General features: G+C 41.6%; 1 protein-coding gene across 1 annotated transcript in view; it reads right to left on the bottom strand.

Moving 5' to 3' along the window:
* unm_sa1614 (un-named sa1614) overlaps positions 1-19,749 on the bottom strand; it is a 119,319-nt gene that overhangs the window by 32,148 nt on the left and 67,422 nt on the right. The window contains exon 22 of the mRNA XM_024428264.2: positions 19,429-19,669. Within this exon, the coding sequence (XP_024284032.1) occupies positions 19,429-19,669 (241 nt within the window). The remainder of the gene's footprint in view (positions 1-19,428; positions 19,670-19,749) is intronic.

Here is a 19,749-nt window from a genome sequence, read left to right as displayed (position 1 = left end):
TGTCAGAGGAAGGCCCTAGAAATTGTCCAAGACTCCAGCCACCCAATTCATAGACTGTTCTCTCTGCTACCGCATGGCAAGTAGTACCAGAACTCAAAGTCTAGGTCCAAAAGGCTTCTTAACAGCTTTTACCCCCAAGCCATAAGACTCCTGAACAGCTAATCAAATGGCTACCCAGACTATTTGCATTAACCCCCCTCCCCTTCACGCTGCTGTTACTCTGTTTTTATATCTACGCATAGTCACTTTAACTCTACCTACATGTACATACAGTTGAAGTCGGAAGTTTACATACACTTCGGTTGGAGTCATTAAAACTCTTTTTCCACCATTCCACAAATTTCTTGTGAACAATAGTTTTGGAAAGTAGGTTAGGACATCTACTTTGTGATTGACACTGTCATTTTTCCAACAATTGTTTACAGATTATCTCATTGTATCTCAATTCCAGTGGGTCAGAAGTTTCCATACACTAAGTTCACTGTGCCTTTAAACAGCTTGGAAAATTCCAGAAAATGATGTCATGGCTTTAGAAGCTTCTGATAGCCTAATTGACATAATGTGAGTCAATTGGAGGTGTACCTGTGGATGTATGTCAAACGAAATCAGCCAAGACCTCAGAAAACAATTGTAGACCTCCACAAGTCTGGTTCATCTTTGGGAGCAATTTCCAAACACCTGAAGGTACCACGTTCATCTGTACACACAATATAACACAAATATAAACACCATGGGACCACGCAGCCGTCATACCGCTCAGGAAGGAGATGAGTTCTGTCTCCGAGAGATGAAGGTACTTTGTTGCGAAAAGTGAAAATGAATCCTAGAACAACAGCAAAGGACCTTGTGAAGATGCTGGAGTAAACAGGTACAAATGTATCTACTGTATGTCCACAGAAAACGAGACCTATATCGACATAACCTGAAAGGCCGCTCAGCAAGGAAGAAGCCACTGCTCCAAAACCGCCATAAAAAAGCCTGACTACGGTTTGCAACTGCAGATGGGGACAAAGATCGTACTTTTTGGAGAAATGTCCTCTGGTTTGATAAAACAAAAATAGAACTGTTTGGCCATAATGACCATCATTATGTTTAGAGGAAAAAGGGGGAGGCTTGCAAGCCGAAGAACACCATCCCAACCGTGAAGCACAGGGGTGGCAGCATCATGTTGTGGGGGTGCTTTGCTGCAGGAGGGACTGGTGCACTTCACAAAATAAATGGCATCATGAGGCAGGGAAATAATGTGGATATATTGAAGCAACATCTCAAGACATCCAGTCAGGAAGTTAAAGCTTGGTCGCAAATGGGTCTTCCAAATGGACAATGACCCCAAGCATACTTCCAAAGTTGTGGCAAAATGGTTTAACCTCTTAGAACAACCCCTCCCGTCTCTGGGAGAATTGTCATAAGCAACCGCTGAATAGCATAGCGCAACAGTCAAAAAATAATACTAGAAAATATTCATAAAATCACAAGTGAAATATTTTGAAACACAGCTTAGCCTTTTGTTAATCACCCTGTCATCTCAGATTTTGAAATTATGCTTTACAGCGAAAGCAATACAAGTGTTTATGTAAGTTTATCGATAGCCTAGCATAGCAATATTTCCACTTAGCATCAGGAAGCTTGGTCACGAATATCAGAAAAGCAATCAAATTAACCGTTTACCTTTGATGATCTTCGGATGTTTTCCCTCACGAGACTCCCAGTTAGACAGCAAATGTTCCTTTTGTTCCATAAAGATATTTTTTATATCCAAATACCTCCTTTAGTTTGGTGCGTTATGCCCAGGAATCCACCGGAAATAGCGGTCACGACAACGCAGACAAAAATTCCAAATTATTTCCATATTGTCGACAGAAACATGGCAAACGTTTTGGATAATCAATCCTCAAGGTGTTTTTCAAATATCTATTCGATAATATATCAACCGGGACAGTTGGCTTTTCACTAGGACAGGGAGGAACAATGGCTGCCTCTCTCTTTAGTGCAAGAATCACTCTGAGAGCCCCCACCTGACCACTTACGTAATGTGGTCGTTCACACTTATTATTCAAAATAAAGGCCTGAAACTATGTCTAACGGCTGTAGACACCTTAGGGAAGCCATAGAAAAAGGAATCTGGTTGATATCCCTTTCAATGGTCAAAAAGGAATGCATAATAAGAACACAGAGCTTTCAAAATAAGAGTCACTTCCTGATTGGATTTTTCTCAGGCTTTCGCCTGTAATATCAGTTCTACTATACTCAGAGACAATATTTTTACAGTTTTGGAAACTTTAGTGTTTTCTAGCTGTCAATTATATGCATATTCTATAATCTGGTCCTGAGAAATAGGCCGTTTACTTTGGGAACGTTATTTTTCCAAAAATAAAAATAGTGCCCCCTAGCTTCAAGAGGTTAAGGACAACAAAGTCAAGGTATTGGAGTGGCCATCACAAAGGCTTGACCTCAGTCCTATAGAACATTTGAGGGCAGAACTGAAAAAGTGTGTGCGAACAAGGAGGCCTACAAACCTGACTCAGTTACACCAGCACTGTCTGGAGGAATGGGCCAAAATTCACCCAACTTATTGTGGGAAGCTTGTGGAAGGCTTCCCGAAATGTTTGGCCCATGTTAAATAATTTAAAGGCAATGCTACCAAACACTAATTGAGTGTATGTAAACTTCTGACCCACTGGGAATGTGATGAAAGAAATAAAAGCTGAAATAAATCACTCTCTACTATTATTCTGACGTTTCACATTCTTAAAAAAAAGTGGTGAGCCTATTTGACCTAAAACAGCAAATGTTTAGTAGGATTAAATGTCAGGAATTGTTAATGCAAAATGAATGGCAAATAAGTCTGGCTGAACAACCAATTGGTAAACGTACTGCAAATTGAGAAATCAAGTGACTAAACTGAATAAAATGAAGAAATTACACTATGAACGAAAAAATAAATGACAAAGACTGATAGTAAAAAGCTTTGGAGCAGCTTCAATGAAATGTTGGGGAAAAAAGCCAACTCAGCTACATCATTCATTGAATCAGATGGCATAGTCACAAAACCAACTGACATCGCCAACCACTTTCATGATTTTTTCATTGTCAAGATTAGTAAACTTAGGCATGACATGCCAGCAACAACCCCTGACACTACACAACCAAGTATATCTGACCAAAGTATGAAAGAAAAGCATTGTAATTTTGAATTCCGTCAAGTGAATGTGGAAGAGGTGAAAAAAGAATGTCTATCAACAATGACAAGCCACCAGGGTCTGAGAAATTGGATGGAAAATTACTGAGGATAATAACGGACAATACTGCCACTCCTATTTGCCATATCTTTCATTTAAGCCTACTAGAATGTGTTTGCCCTCGGGACTGGAGGGAAGCCCTCTTTACTGGCTCAAATAGCCAACTAATCAGCCTGTTACTAACCCTTTGTAAAGTTTTGTAAAAAATTGTGTTTGACCAGATACAATGCTATTTTACAGTAAACAATTTGATGAAACTTTCAGCATGATTATAGGAAAGGACATTCAACAAGCACAGCACCTACACAAATGAATGGTGATTGGCTGAGAGAATCTGATGGTGGGGGCTGTTTTTTCTTTACTTCAGTGCAGCATTGGACATTATCGATAGTAGTCGGCTGCTGGAAAAATGCCCTGTTATATTGTGGATAAAGAGTTACCAGTCTAACAGAACACAGTGTGTGTTCTTTAATGGAAGATTCACCAACATAAAAAACAGGTAAGCAGGAATTCCCCAGGGTAGCTGTCTAGGCCCCTTACCTTTTTCAATCTTTACTAACGACATGATACATTTGATTAGGAAAGGCACACACCTGTATGTATAAGGTCCCACAGTTGACAGTGCATATCAGAGCAAAAACCAAGCCATGATGTTGAAGGAATTGTCCGTAGAGCTCAGAGACAGGATTATGTCAAGGCACAGATCTGGGGAGGGGTACCAAAACATTTCTGCAGCATTCAAGGTCCCCAAGAACACAGTGGCCTCCATCATTCTTAAATGGAAGTTTGGAAACACCAAGACTCTTCCTAGAGCTGGACGCCCGGCCAAACTGAGCAATTGGGGGAGATGGTGGCCAGATGGTCACTCTGACAGAGCTCCAGAGTTCCTCTGTGGAGACGGGATAATTTTTTAGAAGGACAATCATCTCTACAGCACTCCCCCAATCAGGCATTTATGGTAGAATGGCGAGACAGAAGCCACTCCTCCATAAAAGGCACATGACAGCCCGCTTGGAGTTTGCCAAAAGGCACCTAAAGGACTCTCAGACCATGAGAAACAAGATTCTCTGGTCTGATGAAATGAAGATTGCACTCTATGGCCTGAATGCCAAGTATCCTGTCTGGAAGAAACCAGGCACCGCTCATTACGTGCCCAATACCATCACTACAGTGAAGGATGGTGGTGGCAGCTTCATGCTGTGGGGATGTTTCTCAGAGGTAGAGACTGGGAGACTAGTCAGGATCGAGGGAAAGATGAATGGAGCAAAGTACAGAGAGATCCTTGATGAAAACCTGCTCCAGAGTGCTCAGGACCTCAGAATGTGGCGAAGGTTCACCTTCCAACAGGACAATGACCCTAAGCACACAGTCAAGACCACACAAGAGTGGCTTTGTGACAAGTCTCTGAATGTCCTTGAGTGGCCCAACCATAGCCACTCGAACATCTCTGGAAAGACCTGAAAATAGCTGTGCAGCGACGCGACACTCCTCATCAAACCTGACAGAGCTTGAGAGGATCTGCAGAGAAGAATGGGAGAATCTCCCCACATACTGTCGTGCCAAGCTTGTAGCATCATACCCAAGAAGACTCGAGGCTTTAATCACCGCCAAAGGTGCTTGAGTAAAGTACTGAGTAAGGGGTCTGAATACTTATGTAAATGTGAAATGTAATGTTTTTTATTTTGCAAAAATGTCTAAAAACCTATTTTCCCATTGTCATTATGGGGCTGTAATCACTGTGTAGATTGATGAGTAAAAAACATGTTCATACATTTTAGAATAAGGCTGTAACATAAAATATGGAAAATGTCAAGGGGTCTGAATACTTTCTGAATAAATCCAATCAAACTTTATCACATGCCCCCCGAATACAATAATTGTAGACCTTACCGTGAAATGCTTACTTACAAGCCCAACAGTGCAGTTCAAGAAATGCTAATAAAATATTTACCAAACAAATTAAAGCAAAAATATATATAATTATAATAATAAAAAAATAATAAAACAAGTAAATAAAATATGAAAATAAATAATAAAAAGTAACACAATACCATAACGAGACTATATACAGGGGGTACCGGTACCGAGTCAGTGTGCAGGGGTACAGATTAGTTAATTTGTACATGTAGGTAGGGGTGAAGTGACTATGCATAGATAATAAACAGCGAGTAGCAGCAGTGTACTAAACAAATGGAGGGGTGGGGGTGTGGGGTCAATGCAATAGTCCGGTGGCCATTTGACTAAATTTTCAGCAGTCTTATGGCTTGAGGGTAGAAGCTGTTAAGGAGCCTTTTAGTCCTAGACATGGCGCTCCGGTACCGCTTGCCGTGCGGTAGCAGAGAAAACAGTCTATGACTTGGGTGACTGGAGTCTCTGACAATTTTCTGGGCTTTTCTCTGACACCGCCTATTATATAGGTCTTGGATGACAGGAAGCTTGGCCCCAGTGATGTACTGGGCCGTACACACTACCCTCTTTAGCATCTTACGGGCAGAGGAAGCGCTCAACCCGCTCCACTATAGCCCCGTTGATGTAAATGGGGGCCTGTTAGACCCACCTTTTCCTGTAGTCCACGATCAGCTCCTTTGTCTTCCTCACATTGAGCGAGAGGTTTTTGTCCTGGCACCACACTGCCAGTTCTCTAACCTCCTCCCTATAGGCTGTCTCATTGTTGTCGATGATCAACTGTTGTGTCGTCAGCATACTTAATAATGGTGTTGGACTTCTGTTTGGCCACGCAGTCGTGGGTGAACAGGGGGTACAGGAGGGGACTAAGTACACACCCCTGAGGAGCTACAGTGTTGAGGATCAGCGTGGCAGACAGTCTGTTGCCTACCCTTACTACCTGGTGGCAGACCGTCAGGAAGTCTAGGATCCATTAGCAGAAGGTGTTTAGTTTAGTGATGAGCTTTGTGGGCACTATGGTGTTGAACGCTGAGCTGTAGTCAATGAACAGCATTCTCACATAGGTGTTCCTTTTGTCCAGGAGGGAAAGGGCAATGTGGAGTCCGATTGAGATTGCGTCATCTGTGCACCTGTTGGGGTCTAATTATGGTCAGATTTGCCAAATGGAGGGCAGGGGAGAGCTTTGTATGCATCTCTGTGTGTGGACTAAAGGTGGTCTAGAGTTTTCTTTTTTTAAGTTGCCCATGTGACATGCTGGTAAAAATGTTGTAAAACTGATTTAAGTTCCTGCATTAAAGTCCCTGGCCTCTAGGAGCGCCACTTCTGGATGAGCATTTTCTTGTTTACTTATGACCTTATAGAGTTAGTTGAGTGCGGTCTTAGTGCCAGCATCAGTCTGTGGTGGTAAATAGACAGCTATGAATAATATAGATGGGAATTCTCTTGGTAGATATGTGGTCTACAGCTTATCATAATGTACTCTACCTCAGGCGAGCAATACCTTGAGACCTCTTTAATATTAGACATTGCGCATCAGCTGTTATTGACAAAAAGACACACCCCCACCCCTTGTCTTCCCAGACGTAGCATCTCTGTTCTGCAGGAGCATGGAAAATCCTGCCAACTCAATATTATCCGTGTCGTCATTCAGCCACGACATAAGATATTACAGTTCTTAATGTCCCATTGGTAGGATAATCGTAGGTCATCAATTTTATTTTCCAATGATTGCATGTAAGCAAGTATAACGCAAGGCAGTGGGAGTTTACTTGCTCGACTACGGATTCTCAGAAGGCAGCCCGGTCTGCGTCCTCTTTTCTTCATATATGCTCCAGACATAGTGTGCTACAGTAGAAACTATTTGTATTTTTTGCATTTGTATTTATTATGGATCCCCATTAGCTGCTGCCAAAAGCAGCAGCTACTCTTCCTGGGGTCCAGCAAAATTAAGGCAATTTATACTATTTTAATTACAATACATTCACAACACACTGTGTGCCGTCAGGACCCTACTCCACCACTACCACATATCTACAGTACTAAATGCATGTGTACAGTGAGGGGGAAAAAGTATTTGATCCCCTGCTGATTTTGTACGTTTGCCCACTGACAAAGACATGATCAGTCTATAATTTTAATGGTAGGTTTATTTGAACAGTGAGAGACAGAATAACAAAGAAATCCAGGAAAACGCATGTCAAAAATGTTATAAATTGATTTGCATTTTAATGAGGGAAATAAGTATTTGACCCCTCTGCAAAACATGACTTAGTACTTAGTGGCAAAACCCTTGTTGACAATCACAGAGGTCAGATGTTTCTTGTAGTTGGCCACCAGGTTTGCACACATCTCAGGAGGGATTTTGTCCCACTCCTCTTTGCAGATCTTCTCCAAGTCATTAAGGTTTCGAGGCTGACGTCTAGCAACTCGAACCTTCAGCTCCCTCCACAGATTTTCTATGGGATCAAGGTCTGGAGACAGGCTAGGCCACTCCAGGGCCTTAATGTGCTTCTTCTTGAGCCACTCCTTTGAAGAGACCTCTTGTGCCATGTCTTGTGGGGTATGCATGGGTGTCCGAGCTGTGTGCTAGTAGTTTAGACAGACAGCATTCAACATGACAATACCTCTCATAAAACAAACTAGCGATGAAGTCACTCTCTCCTCCACTTTCAGCCAGGAGAGATTGGCATGTTAATATTAGCTCTCTGTGTACATTCAGGGGCCATCCGTGCTGCCCTGTTCTGAGCCAATTGCAATTTTCCTAAGTCCTTATTATAACTAGGGCCTGTAGGACCTGCCTTGTTGATAGTGTTGTTAAGAAGGCAGAGCATCGCTTTATTATAGACAGACTTCTCCCCATTTTAGCTACTACTGCATCAATATGTTTTGACCATGACAGTTTAGTCATCTCAACTTGCTCACTTTACACATTATTTATTACAAGATTTAGTTGAGGTTTAGGGTCTAGTGAGTGTTTTGTTCCAAATACAAGGCTTAAGAAATGTTTAGGTTTAACTTTTTCCTTGCCACCCACTCTGAAACCTTGTTGAGTGTTGCAGTCATTTCAGTCGCTGTAGTAGCTGACGTGTATAGTGTTGACTCATCCGCATACATACACACTCTGGCTTTATTCAAAGTCAGTGGCATGTCGTTAGTGCAAATTGAAAAAGCAAGGGGCCTAAGCAGCTACCCTGGGGAATTGCTGATTCTAACTGGATTATGTTGAAGAGGCTTCCATTAAAGAACACACTCTGTGTTCTGTTAGACAAGTAACTATTTATCCACAATATAGCAGGGGGTGTAAATCCATAACACATACGTTTTTCCAGCAGTAGACTATGATCGATAATGTCAAAAGCTGCACTGAAGTCTAAAAAGACAGCCCCCACAATCGCTTTATCATCAATTTCTCTCAGCCAATCAGTCATTTGTGTAAGTGCTGTGCTTGTTGAGTGTCTGTCCCTATAAGCATGCTGAAAATATGTTGTCAATTTGTTTACTGTGAAATAGCATTGTGATAACAAAAAAAACTCCAGAAGTTTACTAACAGGCTGATTAAACAGACACATTCTTCAGTAAAAAGGTCCCCTAACAACCATCTGAAATGCCCTAGAGGCACCAATTCTTCCAATTTTAAAGTGTATTGTAGATCATTTCTCACATAAGGCGCAATAAATTTAAAGGCTGATTCACCTCACAGGCTGACTACACCGCTCACGTCGCGTGCACTGCAAAATACATTTATTGTGCCAATGAGTGCCAAAGCCCGTTCTATTTGAGTCGCATATGGCGCTGCAAGTCCCGCCTCTCCCATCTTCACATTGGATTATAGAAGCAGGTACCCATATGCCATATCCTCATTGGTTGTACCCTCGTGGGCGACTGAAAGACGAACGAGGTCAGTGGCGGTAAAGCACCTAATTTATGAAAGCTGCCAATCACAATATTAAGTCAAGAGAAGAAAAAGCCTGGAAAGAGGAGAGATGACTAGAAACAATTTTGTTGACCGTTTTATGTGTGGATTAATTGTCGGAATAGAGGACCTTGTGCATTTCAGGTAAAATAACTCAATGTTTATATCCCAGGACAAATGAGCTAGTAACAGCAAGCTAGCTAAAAAGGACAAACTAGTTAGCAAGTGCAAGCTAGCTAGCTAAATTGCCATAAATGTATAATGCTTTTCGACCGGTCCCAAATTAATATAATTGGTTCAGAGTTCGTTTTGATATGTTAACCTGCGTGGTGTGATCACGTTTGGTGTGGGGGGACAAAATACAAAAATGCACGATGGCGCACACGCACCCGTGTAAGGCTTGGTAACAGGCTGATTGGTCGGCTATTTTAGCCAGTAAAGGGGGCATTACTATTCTTGGGTAGCGGAATTACTTTAGCTTCCCTCCAGGCCTGAGGGCACATGCTCTCTAGTAGCCTTAAATTGAAGATGTGGCAAATAGGAGTGGCAATATCATCTGCTATTATCCCCAGTAATTTTACCATCCAGATTGTCAAACCCCGGTTGATTGTCATTGTTGATAGACCATTTTTTCACCTATTCCACACTGACTTCACGGAATTCAAAAGTACAATTCAGTCTGATATACAGTGTGTGTTGCTGGCATGTCATCCCTAAGTTTGCTTTTCTTGCCAATGAATAAGTAATTAAAAGTAGTTCGCAATATCAGTGGGCTTTGTGATGAATGATCTGATTCAATGATTGAAGGAGCCGAGTTGGCTTTTTCCCCAAAAATGTAATTTAAGGTGACCCAAAGCGTTTTACTATCATTATTTATATAATGTACAGTGGTTCCTCCTTTAAAAGTTGTGAGCTGGCACCGCGGGACTTAGAGGCACCCTAAAACATTTGGTATGAATATCTATGAACCTCAGTTATCATAGTTGTTGTATCAAATTCAAGTCTGAAAGGCATTAATGAAGCCTATGGATAAAGTAGAATATAATAACTTTATTGTGCCAAGGAAGCAAGTCCAAAATACACACGTACTATAGTTATTACCACGCATGAGATTCCCACATTGTAGCATGTACATTGAGTATATTCACTGATCATGTACCTTGGAAAATAAAGGTGCGGTTCAGGTATGAATCTCTGAGGCATTCAGTCATATCAAACTCCATTATTTGAATGATGCTGTGTCTGCATGTATGTATTACAATTATACACTTCAACAGTGTTTACACCACTCCTGCTCCTGGGACATCAATGATTACACACTATGCAATAGACTAGAAGCATGATTGATTTGTAATTCATATATATACAGAAAAAAACAATGCAAATCTAACTCCATTCATCTGCATTAATCTGAGGACAGAGGATAATATTTCAATGAGATACTTAATTTCAACAAGTGGAGAATGTGAAATGCTTTATTGAAAGAAGTTCATTATCCAGGTGTTATAAGTACAGAAATGCATTATAATTATGATAATTGTAATTTTATAAATACAAGTTCAATCTGTACTTCAATGCACATATGGTGTGCATAATACAACGAGGTGGGGAGAGAGGTGTAAAAGACAGAAAGGGAAAGGGGTAAGAACAGCAGCAGACAGCATATGATTCATGAATTACAGTACTACCCTCATATTCACTCAGTTCATCACAATTGCGGTGTCTCCTAAGGAGCCTTGGGCCCCCAGTTGGCCCGAAGGTTATCGTCAGAGCGGGTGAAATGGCGATGACAGGACTGGCTTCCTCTCGCACATCAAAACATACCTGCAGACGAGACAGCATGATTAAGCCTCCTTTAAAAAAATTCTAACATGGTCAGTCATCTTAAATCAGGAGGTGAAATGCAAAACTGACCTTGAATCATTAACTCTGGGACATCTACATCTCTGTCTGTATATTAATGGAAAGAATCTCTTTAATAATACTTCTTCTCAGATATGACCGTTCAATCTAAAGCAGCAGATGCCATTTTTAGGATACGTCAATACAGCCCAGTGCTGCTTACCTGAGATGCCATCTTCGTAGGCGTCCGCTTTGACTTCCTTTGTGTCGGAAAAAAGTTGCTTTCAGAACAATTATTTTTGATTGAAAATAAAAAAGGTTTTGCTCTTGACAAAGAGACACAAATATACCTACATAGCATATAACAATTTGCCTGTGAATAACCACACCTTCATAAAAATGTGCTGCTGTATGCAGAATTCTTGACGCACAACCGAAGATGCTGCCATATCCTACCAGCATGCCCACAAGCGAGCCACTTAGGAGCAGAATAATGATGTGTGGAAGAGGGAAAGGAATGAGATTGGAACAGCAATGTGTTGCAAGTTAGGGAGGAGGGCTAATAGCTGAACAAGACTATTCAACCTTTACTAAAGAATAGTCTAATGGCCGAGCTAGTTGTGAAAACCCCCACTCCTATCACAGACCAGATTTGCCCTAATGACCAAGGGGTAGCTAGCAACTCAATGTAATGACTTTCAAATAAGTTACCTTAGACGTTATGTTGGCTGACAATTTGTTAGCTACGCTGTCCTTACGAACCACATAGCATATCATTACAGAAGTATGTACCGGTATGTTATCTAGCTATCCTAACGCTAGTAGTTATACATCAAACTTGACAGTATATTAACTATAGTCTACCTACCCAATGTTTATTGACTTGATTATTCTCATCATTCTTAGTTTAGCTAAATGGTATAGTCATTGTGCTTTCTCAATGGACATTCGGGTGCTTTTGTAAATTCGCTCTGGCTATCTATAGGCTGGACAATAGAACGAGTCAAAGGCTGAAAAACGGCTTCAGAACGTTGGCTAATTTGGAACACTAGCGCGAGTCCATAGAAAATTAATGGAATCGAATGTTCGCAGAGCCTGTTTTGACTGGAGTGATGCTTAGGATTCTATTAAAAATGTACCCTTTTTATTTTACGAATACAATATGTTCGTTGGACGAAACTGTAAAAAAACTACTTGTGAGGAAAGTAAACAATCTGCACCTCCGATGGTGTCAACTGTGCTTATGTCTGCGTAATGAAAAAGTAGGGAAAAAATACAAACTTGGACTATTTCTGGACTAGCGATTGATGACAAACGAGTTCGCTGCCCAGACTTACATAATTACAAAGAGGATATTCTCCTGATTAATATGGTTCCCGTGTAATAGTTTTGCTTCCGTCCCTCTCCTCGCCCCTAATTGGGCTCGAACCAGGGACCCTTTGCACACATAGACAACAGCCACCCTCGAAGCATCGCTCCACAAGAACAGCAGCCCATGCAAAGCAAGGTGAACAACTACTTCCAGGTCTCAGAGCGAGTGACGTCACCGACTGAAACGCTATTAGCGCGCACCCAGCTAACTAGCTAGCCATTTCACACCGATTACACCCGACGGCAAGCAGCTGGGAAATATGGTCATATTATGAAACTGGGCTCCACGGCAGATGCAATTAACTAGTTTTTATCAGAAAATAACGTTAAAAATTGTGTCCAGCCTACTATCCACATGGATTTCAGAGCACTCTCGTCTGAGTGTACCAGAGCACAGAATAATTACTTTACGAGCGCTCAACACCCTTTGAATATGGCCGGTGTCAGTAAACGTAGAAAAAAGCATAATTAAATTGTTTCTAGCAGCACATTTACAGTCACCAACGCTCTGGTTAACACGAAAACTCTTACCAGCTCTGCTATGGCGATTAAAATGGTCAGGGTAGGCTAATTTCTGTCTGGAAGTAGCTAGCCAATGTTAGCTTGGGTGCTTGACTGCCGTTGTAAGGCCAGAACGCTCAAATCAACCCTACTCCTCGGCCCGAAGATCCAGTGTGCGCTCCGAGAGCGAAACGGTCTGAATTTACAAACCGGCTATGAATGGAAACACCATCATATTAATCAAATTAATTAAGCCAAATTTCTTAAAATCAATCCCATATACTATGTTATTACAAAAAAGTTTTTAAATTCTCTGGTAATGCCAATATGGAATACTATCAAATGCTTCTCAAAGATGCCCTCTGGTGGTCAAACTAGCAATAACTTGCAGTAACAGAAGAAATGGCTGAGAATTAAATGACGTGCCACAGAATGCTGCAGTAGCACGCAGGGTGTGCCGTAGTATGACAACTTTTAAAGGAGGATCCACTGTATCTTTGTTTCATAGTGTAGTTTATTTTTTTAGTTTAGTCACATGATTTCTTAAATTTGCAGTATGTTTGCCAATCAGTTGGGCTGCCAGACTTTATTGCCATAACTTTTGCCTCATCCCTCTCAACCATACAATTTTTCAAATCCCCTTGGATTGATGAGGAATTAACCGTTTTTACCGTCATTATCTTAATGGGTGCGTGCTTATTAGTAACTGGGATAACTAGTTTCATAAATGCGTCAAGTGCAGCATCTGGTTGCTCCTCATTAGAGACCACAGACCAGCAAATATTCTTTACATCATCAACATATACAAACTTCTTGTATGACCTCTTATACACTATATTAGGCCCAGCCTTTGGAACCCCTAACTATAATGACAAAGTAATAAGGCACTTACTTTGATTGGAACGCACACGTTCAAAGTTATCATTAGTAATGAATAGCCAGTCGAAAATTGTGCCAGGGAGGAAAAGTTTTTTTTTCTTCTCTTTTGTGGAAGAGAGATGTTATGAAGAGAGAAGTTTTTCCGGCTCAGTAATGCCTCAAACGTAAATTGTCCACGACAGTGAAATGGGCTACTTCTATGTGAATTAATTACGAGGTGGAACACACCTAAATTCAAATTGTTAGAAAATGTAAAAAAAAATTAGAAATAGAAATAGTTGAAACATAGCCTATAAATAATTAGCGGGCAGCATGCCTCTGAGGGCAGCGTGGGTTTAACTGTCCTGTTGGGTAATAATCACATTTTGTAACAGTGAGTGTATTCTGACATCATGCGCATAAAGATATTCATGCTGGGGCGAACATTAGAGCTATTTCAAACACACAGGTGAAAAGGTTAAAGAACGTGAAACAATGTTGTGCATGTTTGCTGCTTTTCATTAAATCATACTGTATATGCCGTTTTTTTGTTGTTGCCTAAAACAAATTTGTTCATATGGTCAGAATATTGTAGCCTATACACTGAGTAAACCAAACATTAAGAAGACCTTCCTAATATTGAGTTGCACCCTCCCTTTCGCCCTCAGAACAGCCTTAATTAATCGGGGCATGAACTCTACAAGCTGTCAAAAACGTTCCATATGGATGCTGGCCCATGTTGACAACAATTTCCCTAATTGCTGGACTATTAAGCGCACCTGAATAAACCGCACCCACTGAATTATTAAAAAATATGTATTTTGTACATAAATAAGCCGCACATGTCTATAAGCCGCAGGTGCCTACCGGTACATTGAAACAAATTAACTTTACACAGCCTTTAAACGAAACACGGCGTTGTAACAAAAATAAATAGGCTTTAACGAAACACGGCTTGTAACAAAAATAAATAGGCTTTAACGAAACACGGCTTGTAACAAAAATTAAAACAGTAGCCTACCAAGAAAGTCATTGGTCACTATCTTCCTCCTCCTGTGCACTGAAACCACTGAAGTCATCTCCTTCGGTGTCGGAGTTGAATAGCCTCAGAATTGCTTAATCCGATGTTGGATCGTTTTCATTGTCGCTCTCATCACTTTCATCTGGAGGCAAATACCCCGCTGAGCTCATGCTGCCCCTTCAACACGCAGCAGTTTTTTGACAATGCTCCACGCTGTCAGGATCCACTGGCAGACTTGACCATAAGATGCTCTTCGCCTGCGGCCCGTTTTAGTGAAGGATTTCTCCCCACTTGTCATCCAAGCCTCCCACTGAACAAGGAGCGCCACCTTAAATGCACGATTTACACTGATGTCGAGTGGCTGCAAATACTTTGGGCCATCTGCTTTTCTTCCCTCTGAAAGCTTTTGTTGTATTTTTGCACTGAGTCAGTTCCTCACGCTGCTGTTTCCAACGTCTTATCATCGACTCATTAAGGCCAAGCTCCCATGCAGCAGCTCTATTTCCTTTTCCAACAGCCAGATCGATCGCCTTCAACTTGAAAGCTGCATCATATGCATTTCTCCGTGTCTTTGCCATGATGAGGGTGACAAAATTACTACCGTAATCAGAATGATGGGAAGTTTGAGCGCGCTCGATTTACGTCACATTATGTGACGGTGCTCAGTTTTTTGGCGGCATGAATCTTGTGAAAGCGGGAAAAATCCATAAATTAGCCGCGTCATTGTATAAACCGCGAGGTTCAAAGTGTGGGAATAAAGTAGCGGCTTATAGTCCGGAAATTACGGTACTTCCCACAATTTTGTCAAGTTGGCTGGATGTCCATTAGGTGGTTGACCATTCGTGATACACACAGGAAACTGTTGAGCATGAAAAACCCAGCAGCGTTGCAGTTCTTGACACAAACTGGTGCACCTAGCACCTATTGCCATACCCTGTTTAAAGGCACTTTCACCCTCTGAATGTCTCTCAATTGTCTCAAGGCTTAACCCATCTCCTCCCCTTCATCTATACCGATTGAAGTGGATTTAACAAGTGACATCAATAAGGTATCATAACCTTCGCCTGGATTCACCTTGTCAGTCCATGTCATGGAAAGAGCAGGTGTCCTTAATGTTTGGTATACTCTATCTATAGCCTACAGAAATGTGATCAGTTATACAGTTCATAAAAAAATATTATCTGGTAAAAGGCTGACATTGGTAAGTTGAAACACAAAGTAACAATAGCCTATGAATAAAGGGACTGCATGTCAATCTATTTATTACTAGGCTCTCACCAAGTCACATGCACAATTATGAGTTCTGTTATTTATGTTTTAAATTTATTTAACTAGGCAAGACAGTTAAGAACAAATTCTTATTTACAATGACGGCCTACCCCGGCCAAACCTGGACGATGCTTGGCCAATTGTGTGCCACCCTATGGGACTCCCAATCACGGCCGGATGTGATACAGCCTGGATTCAAACCAGGGACTGTAGTGACATCTCTTGCACTGAGATGCAGTGCCTTAGACTGCTGTGCCACCACTGCAGTGCCTATTTCAATCACCATTTATTCATTGAAATCAGTGCTGCCATGTTAGTAATCTTTACATTTGTGGGAGAGCAACAATTCCAGACAAAATACTACTACTTTTTTTTTTTACAAACTCCAAGGTCCTCTGATAATAGCCTACGAGCCTTGTGTGCGACGACATCCCTGTGTTTTCCAAGACATTACAGAGTGCTGGTGCTGCTCGCAGTTAGAGCAAGAAAACAAGAACTGATTTGATAAATTGATGCTTAAAACAAAGCACTGCGCACATATTTCATATGAATGTCCTACATTGAAAAGTTTTGGGAAATGACAAGTTCACGTTCTCATCCATAAATGCATCTAAAATGCAAGTGCACTGTTCAAAAGCTCACGTCAGCAGTATGGAGGGCCTTTTCATAAGGAGGGACGTCTACTGTGGATCGCTAAAATAATGATTATTATCACACTTTCTCAATATAAATAGCCTATTATGTGGACACACGTTTGGCAGCAAGCACGAGACATCAGTGTAGCTTTTTATCGTCTAAAAACCTCCAGGCTTCCGTCATACTGGTAAATCAGTACAGTCGTCTGGACACACACTGTTAATAGGCAACTAGTAGCCTATTAACAGTTAGACTTTACATATTAGTGCCAATCACTAGTAGCTTAATACTCCTCCAATCGATGGTGTGCTGCTGACAAGTTTGAGGGGATTGGCCAAAACGAGCCGTAATGCCTTGCTGAAGGCAATTCCTACCTTTTCAATTAAACATCCTAGGCCTAGTTTAATTACTGATAATTTGATTCTAAAGATGTTAGATCATTTTTTAATTGACACAGATATTTACAGACAGCTTTAAATAGCCAGCTGTGTGTACAGGTGCAAGCGAAATAATTTGCTTCTTTTGCAGCATTCGCTGAACAATACAATGCTTTGCTGAGGTGCTTCAGGGGGATATCATCCCCATTGTTGGAGCCAGCATCGCGTATGACTGCGCCGGGACCTTCGAAGCCAGGGGTGCAAAACTGTTTGCCAATTTGACTGGACTTCCCAGGGTCCGCAAAGCCCATTCTCTATGGGCCGCTGCCTCGCACTAGGCCTTCCAATCCCTCTCGGGGTCTAGGGGTCAGCGGGGTGGAGAATGAGAAGTTGGGTGGCGGAGACATCACCAAATCATTGTGCATCTTCGCAAGACACAGATCTTCGCAAGTGCATCTTTGCAAACCCCATGTAGTCAACTGCAAGAAGACAACTTGGGCCTCCACATTTCCCGAACCAGAGCATAGTTAATGCAACTCCTAAAGCATATGAAACACTCCTCCCTTCCTCCGATCGGGGAGTAAGTAAGCTAGAGTCAGTAAGCTAAGCCTCAAAACTTGTCTGTTTAGTGGGATTTTGGGACAGAAAAAGCAGTCCCAGAAGTAAAGCTAATTGTTTTGCAGAATCCATAGCAGATGCAGTTGAATTAGGAAGTTTACATACACTTAGGTTAATGACCCTTAGGTCATTAAAACTCGTTTTTCAACCACTCCACACATTTCTTGTTAACTATGGTTTTGGCAAATCGGTTAGGACATCTACTTTGTGCATGACACAAGTCATTTTCCAACAATTGATTACAGATACACTGTGCCTTTAAACAGCTTGGAAAATTCCAATGTCATGATTTAGAAGCTTCTGATAGCTAAATTGACATAATTTGAGTCAATTGGAGGTGTACCTGTGGATGTATTTCAAGGCCTACCTTCAAACTCTGTGCCTCTTTGCTTGACATCATGGGAAAATTAAAAGAAATCAGCCAAGACCTCAGAAAACAATTGGAGACCTACACAAGTCTGTTCATCCTTGGGAGCAATTTCCATACACCTGAAGGTACCACGTTCATCTGTACAAACAATAGTACGCAAGTATAAACACCATGGGACAACGCAGCCGTCCTACCGCTCAGGAAGGAGACACGTTCTGTCTCCTAGAGATGAACGTACTTTAGTGCGAAAAGTGCAAATCAATCCCAGAACAGCAGCAAAGGACCTTGTGAAGATGCTGGAGGAAACAGGTACAAAACTATCTATATCCACAGTAAAAGGAATCCTATATCGACATAACCTGAAAGGCCATTCAGCAAGGAAGAAGTCACTGCTCCAAAACCTCCATAAAAAAGCCAGACTACGGTTTGCAACAAAGATCGTACGTTTTGGAGTATGTCCTCAGGTCTGATAAAACAAAAATATAACTGTTTGGCTATAATGACCATTGTTATGTTTGGAGGAAAAAAGGGGAGGCTTGCAAGCCGAAGAACACCATCCCAAACATGAAGCACGGGGGTGGCAGCATCATGTTGTGGGGGTACTTTGCTGCAGGAGGGACTGGTGCACCTTACAAAATAAATGGCATCATGAGGCAGGAAAATTATGTGGATATATTGAAGCAACATCTCAAGACATCAGTCAGGAAGTTAAAGCTTGGTCACAAATGGGTCTTCCAAATAGCCCCAAGCATACTTCCAAAGTTGTGGCAAAAATGGCTTAAGGACAACAAAGTCAAGGTATTGGAGTGGCCATCACAAAGCCCTGACCTCAATCCTTGTGGGAAAAAGCGTACGCGAGCAAGGAGGCCAACAAACCTGACTCAGTTACACCAGCTCTGTCATGATGAATGGGCCAAAATTCACACAACTTATTGTGGGATGCTTGTGAAAGGCTGCCCGAAGCAGTATGTTACCAAATACTAATTGAGTGTATGTAAACCCACTGGGAATGTGATGAAAGAAATAAAAGCTGAAATAAATAATTCTCTACTATTATTCTGACAATTCACATTCTTAAAGTAAAGTGGTGATCCTAACTGACCTAAGACAGGGAATTTTTACTAGGATGAAATGTCAGGAATTGTGAAAAACTGTGTTTAAAACTATTTGGCTAAGGTGTATGTAAACTTCTGACTTCAACTGTACTTAAAGGTTGATACAACACAGTTCTCACACACCCTAGTAAAGGTTGAGACAACACAGTTCTGACCCACCCTGGTAAAGGTTGAGTAAACACGGTTCTCACCCTCCCTGGTAAAATGCACACAGGTAGAATCCACTGGGAAAGCAGTCAGAGTTCGTTGAAAGCCATCCCAGCTCTATTAATGCATTTATCTCATCAAAGATACATGCATACATAATGATTAATATGGCATAGATATAATCCGGTTCTAAATCCTAGAAAACTACAGTCTGGGTTGAAGAAGAGAAGACGGCGTGGGACTCACCTTTGACTCTAGAAGGGAGAGACAGGGCAGGTGAGGAGAGTGGAGCGTGCAGGGGGCTGTCAAGGCTGCGCGTGTGAGAGCTGGGACTGGCATACACCTCCCGCTTCTGATTGTGGGCCAGTGCTAGCCTGCGACCCACACTGAAGAGTCCACCTCCTCCTCGGTCCAGGGTGGAGGAGCTGGTGTGGGCCTGGTACAGATTGAAGGGCCGAGAAGAGCGGCCCTTCTTTACTGGACCTGTCTAAGTAAGTAACAAACAAACAAAAAACACTCTCTCGGTCTCGCTCTCTAAAAACTCAGCAGTCATAACAGACAGTAGAA

This window comes from Oncorhynchus tshawytscha, linkage group LG07, assembly GCF_018296145.1.
Source record: "Oncorhynchus tshawytscha isolate Ot180627B linkage group LG07, Otsh_v2.0, whole genome shotgun sequence".
Classification (NCBI taxonomy): Eukaryota; Metazoa; Chordata; class Actinopteri; order Salmoniformes; family Salmonidae; genus Oncorhynchus; species Oncorhynchus tshawytscha.
Note: the sequence above shows the minus strand (reverse complement) of the source record. Positions and strands in the feature narration are given on the sequence as shown.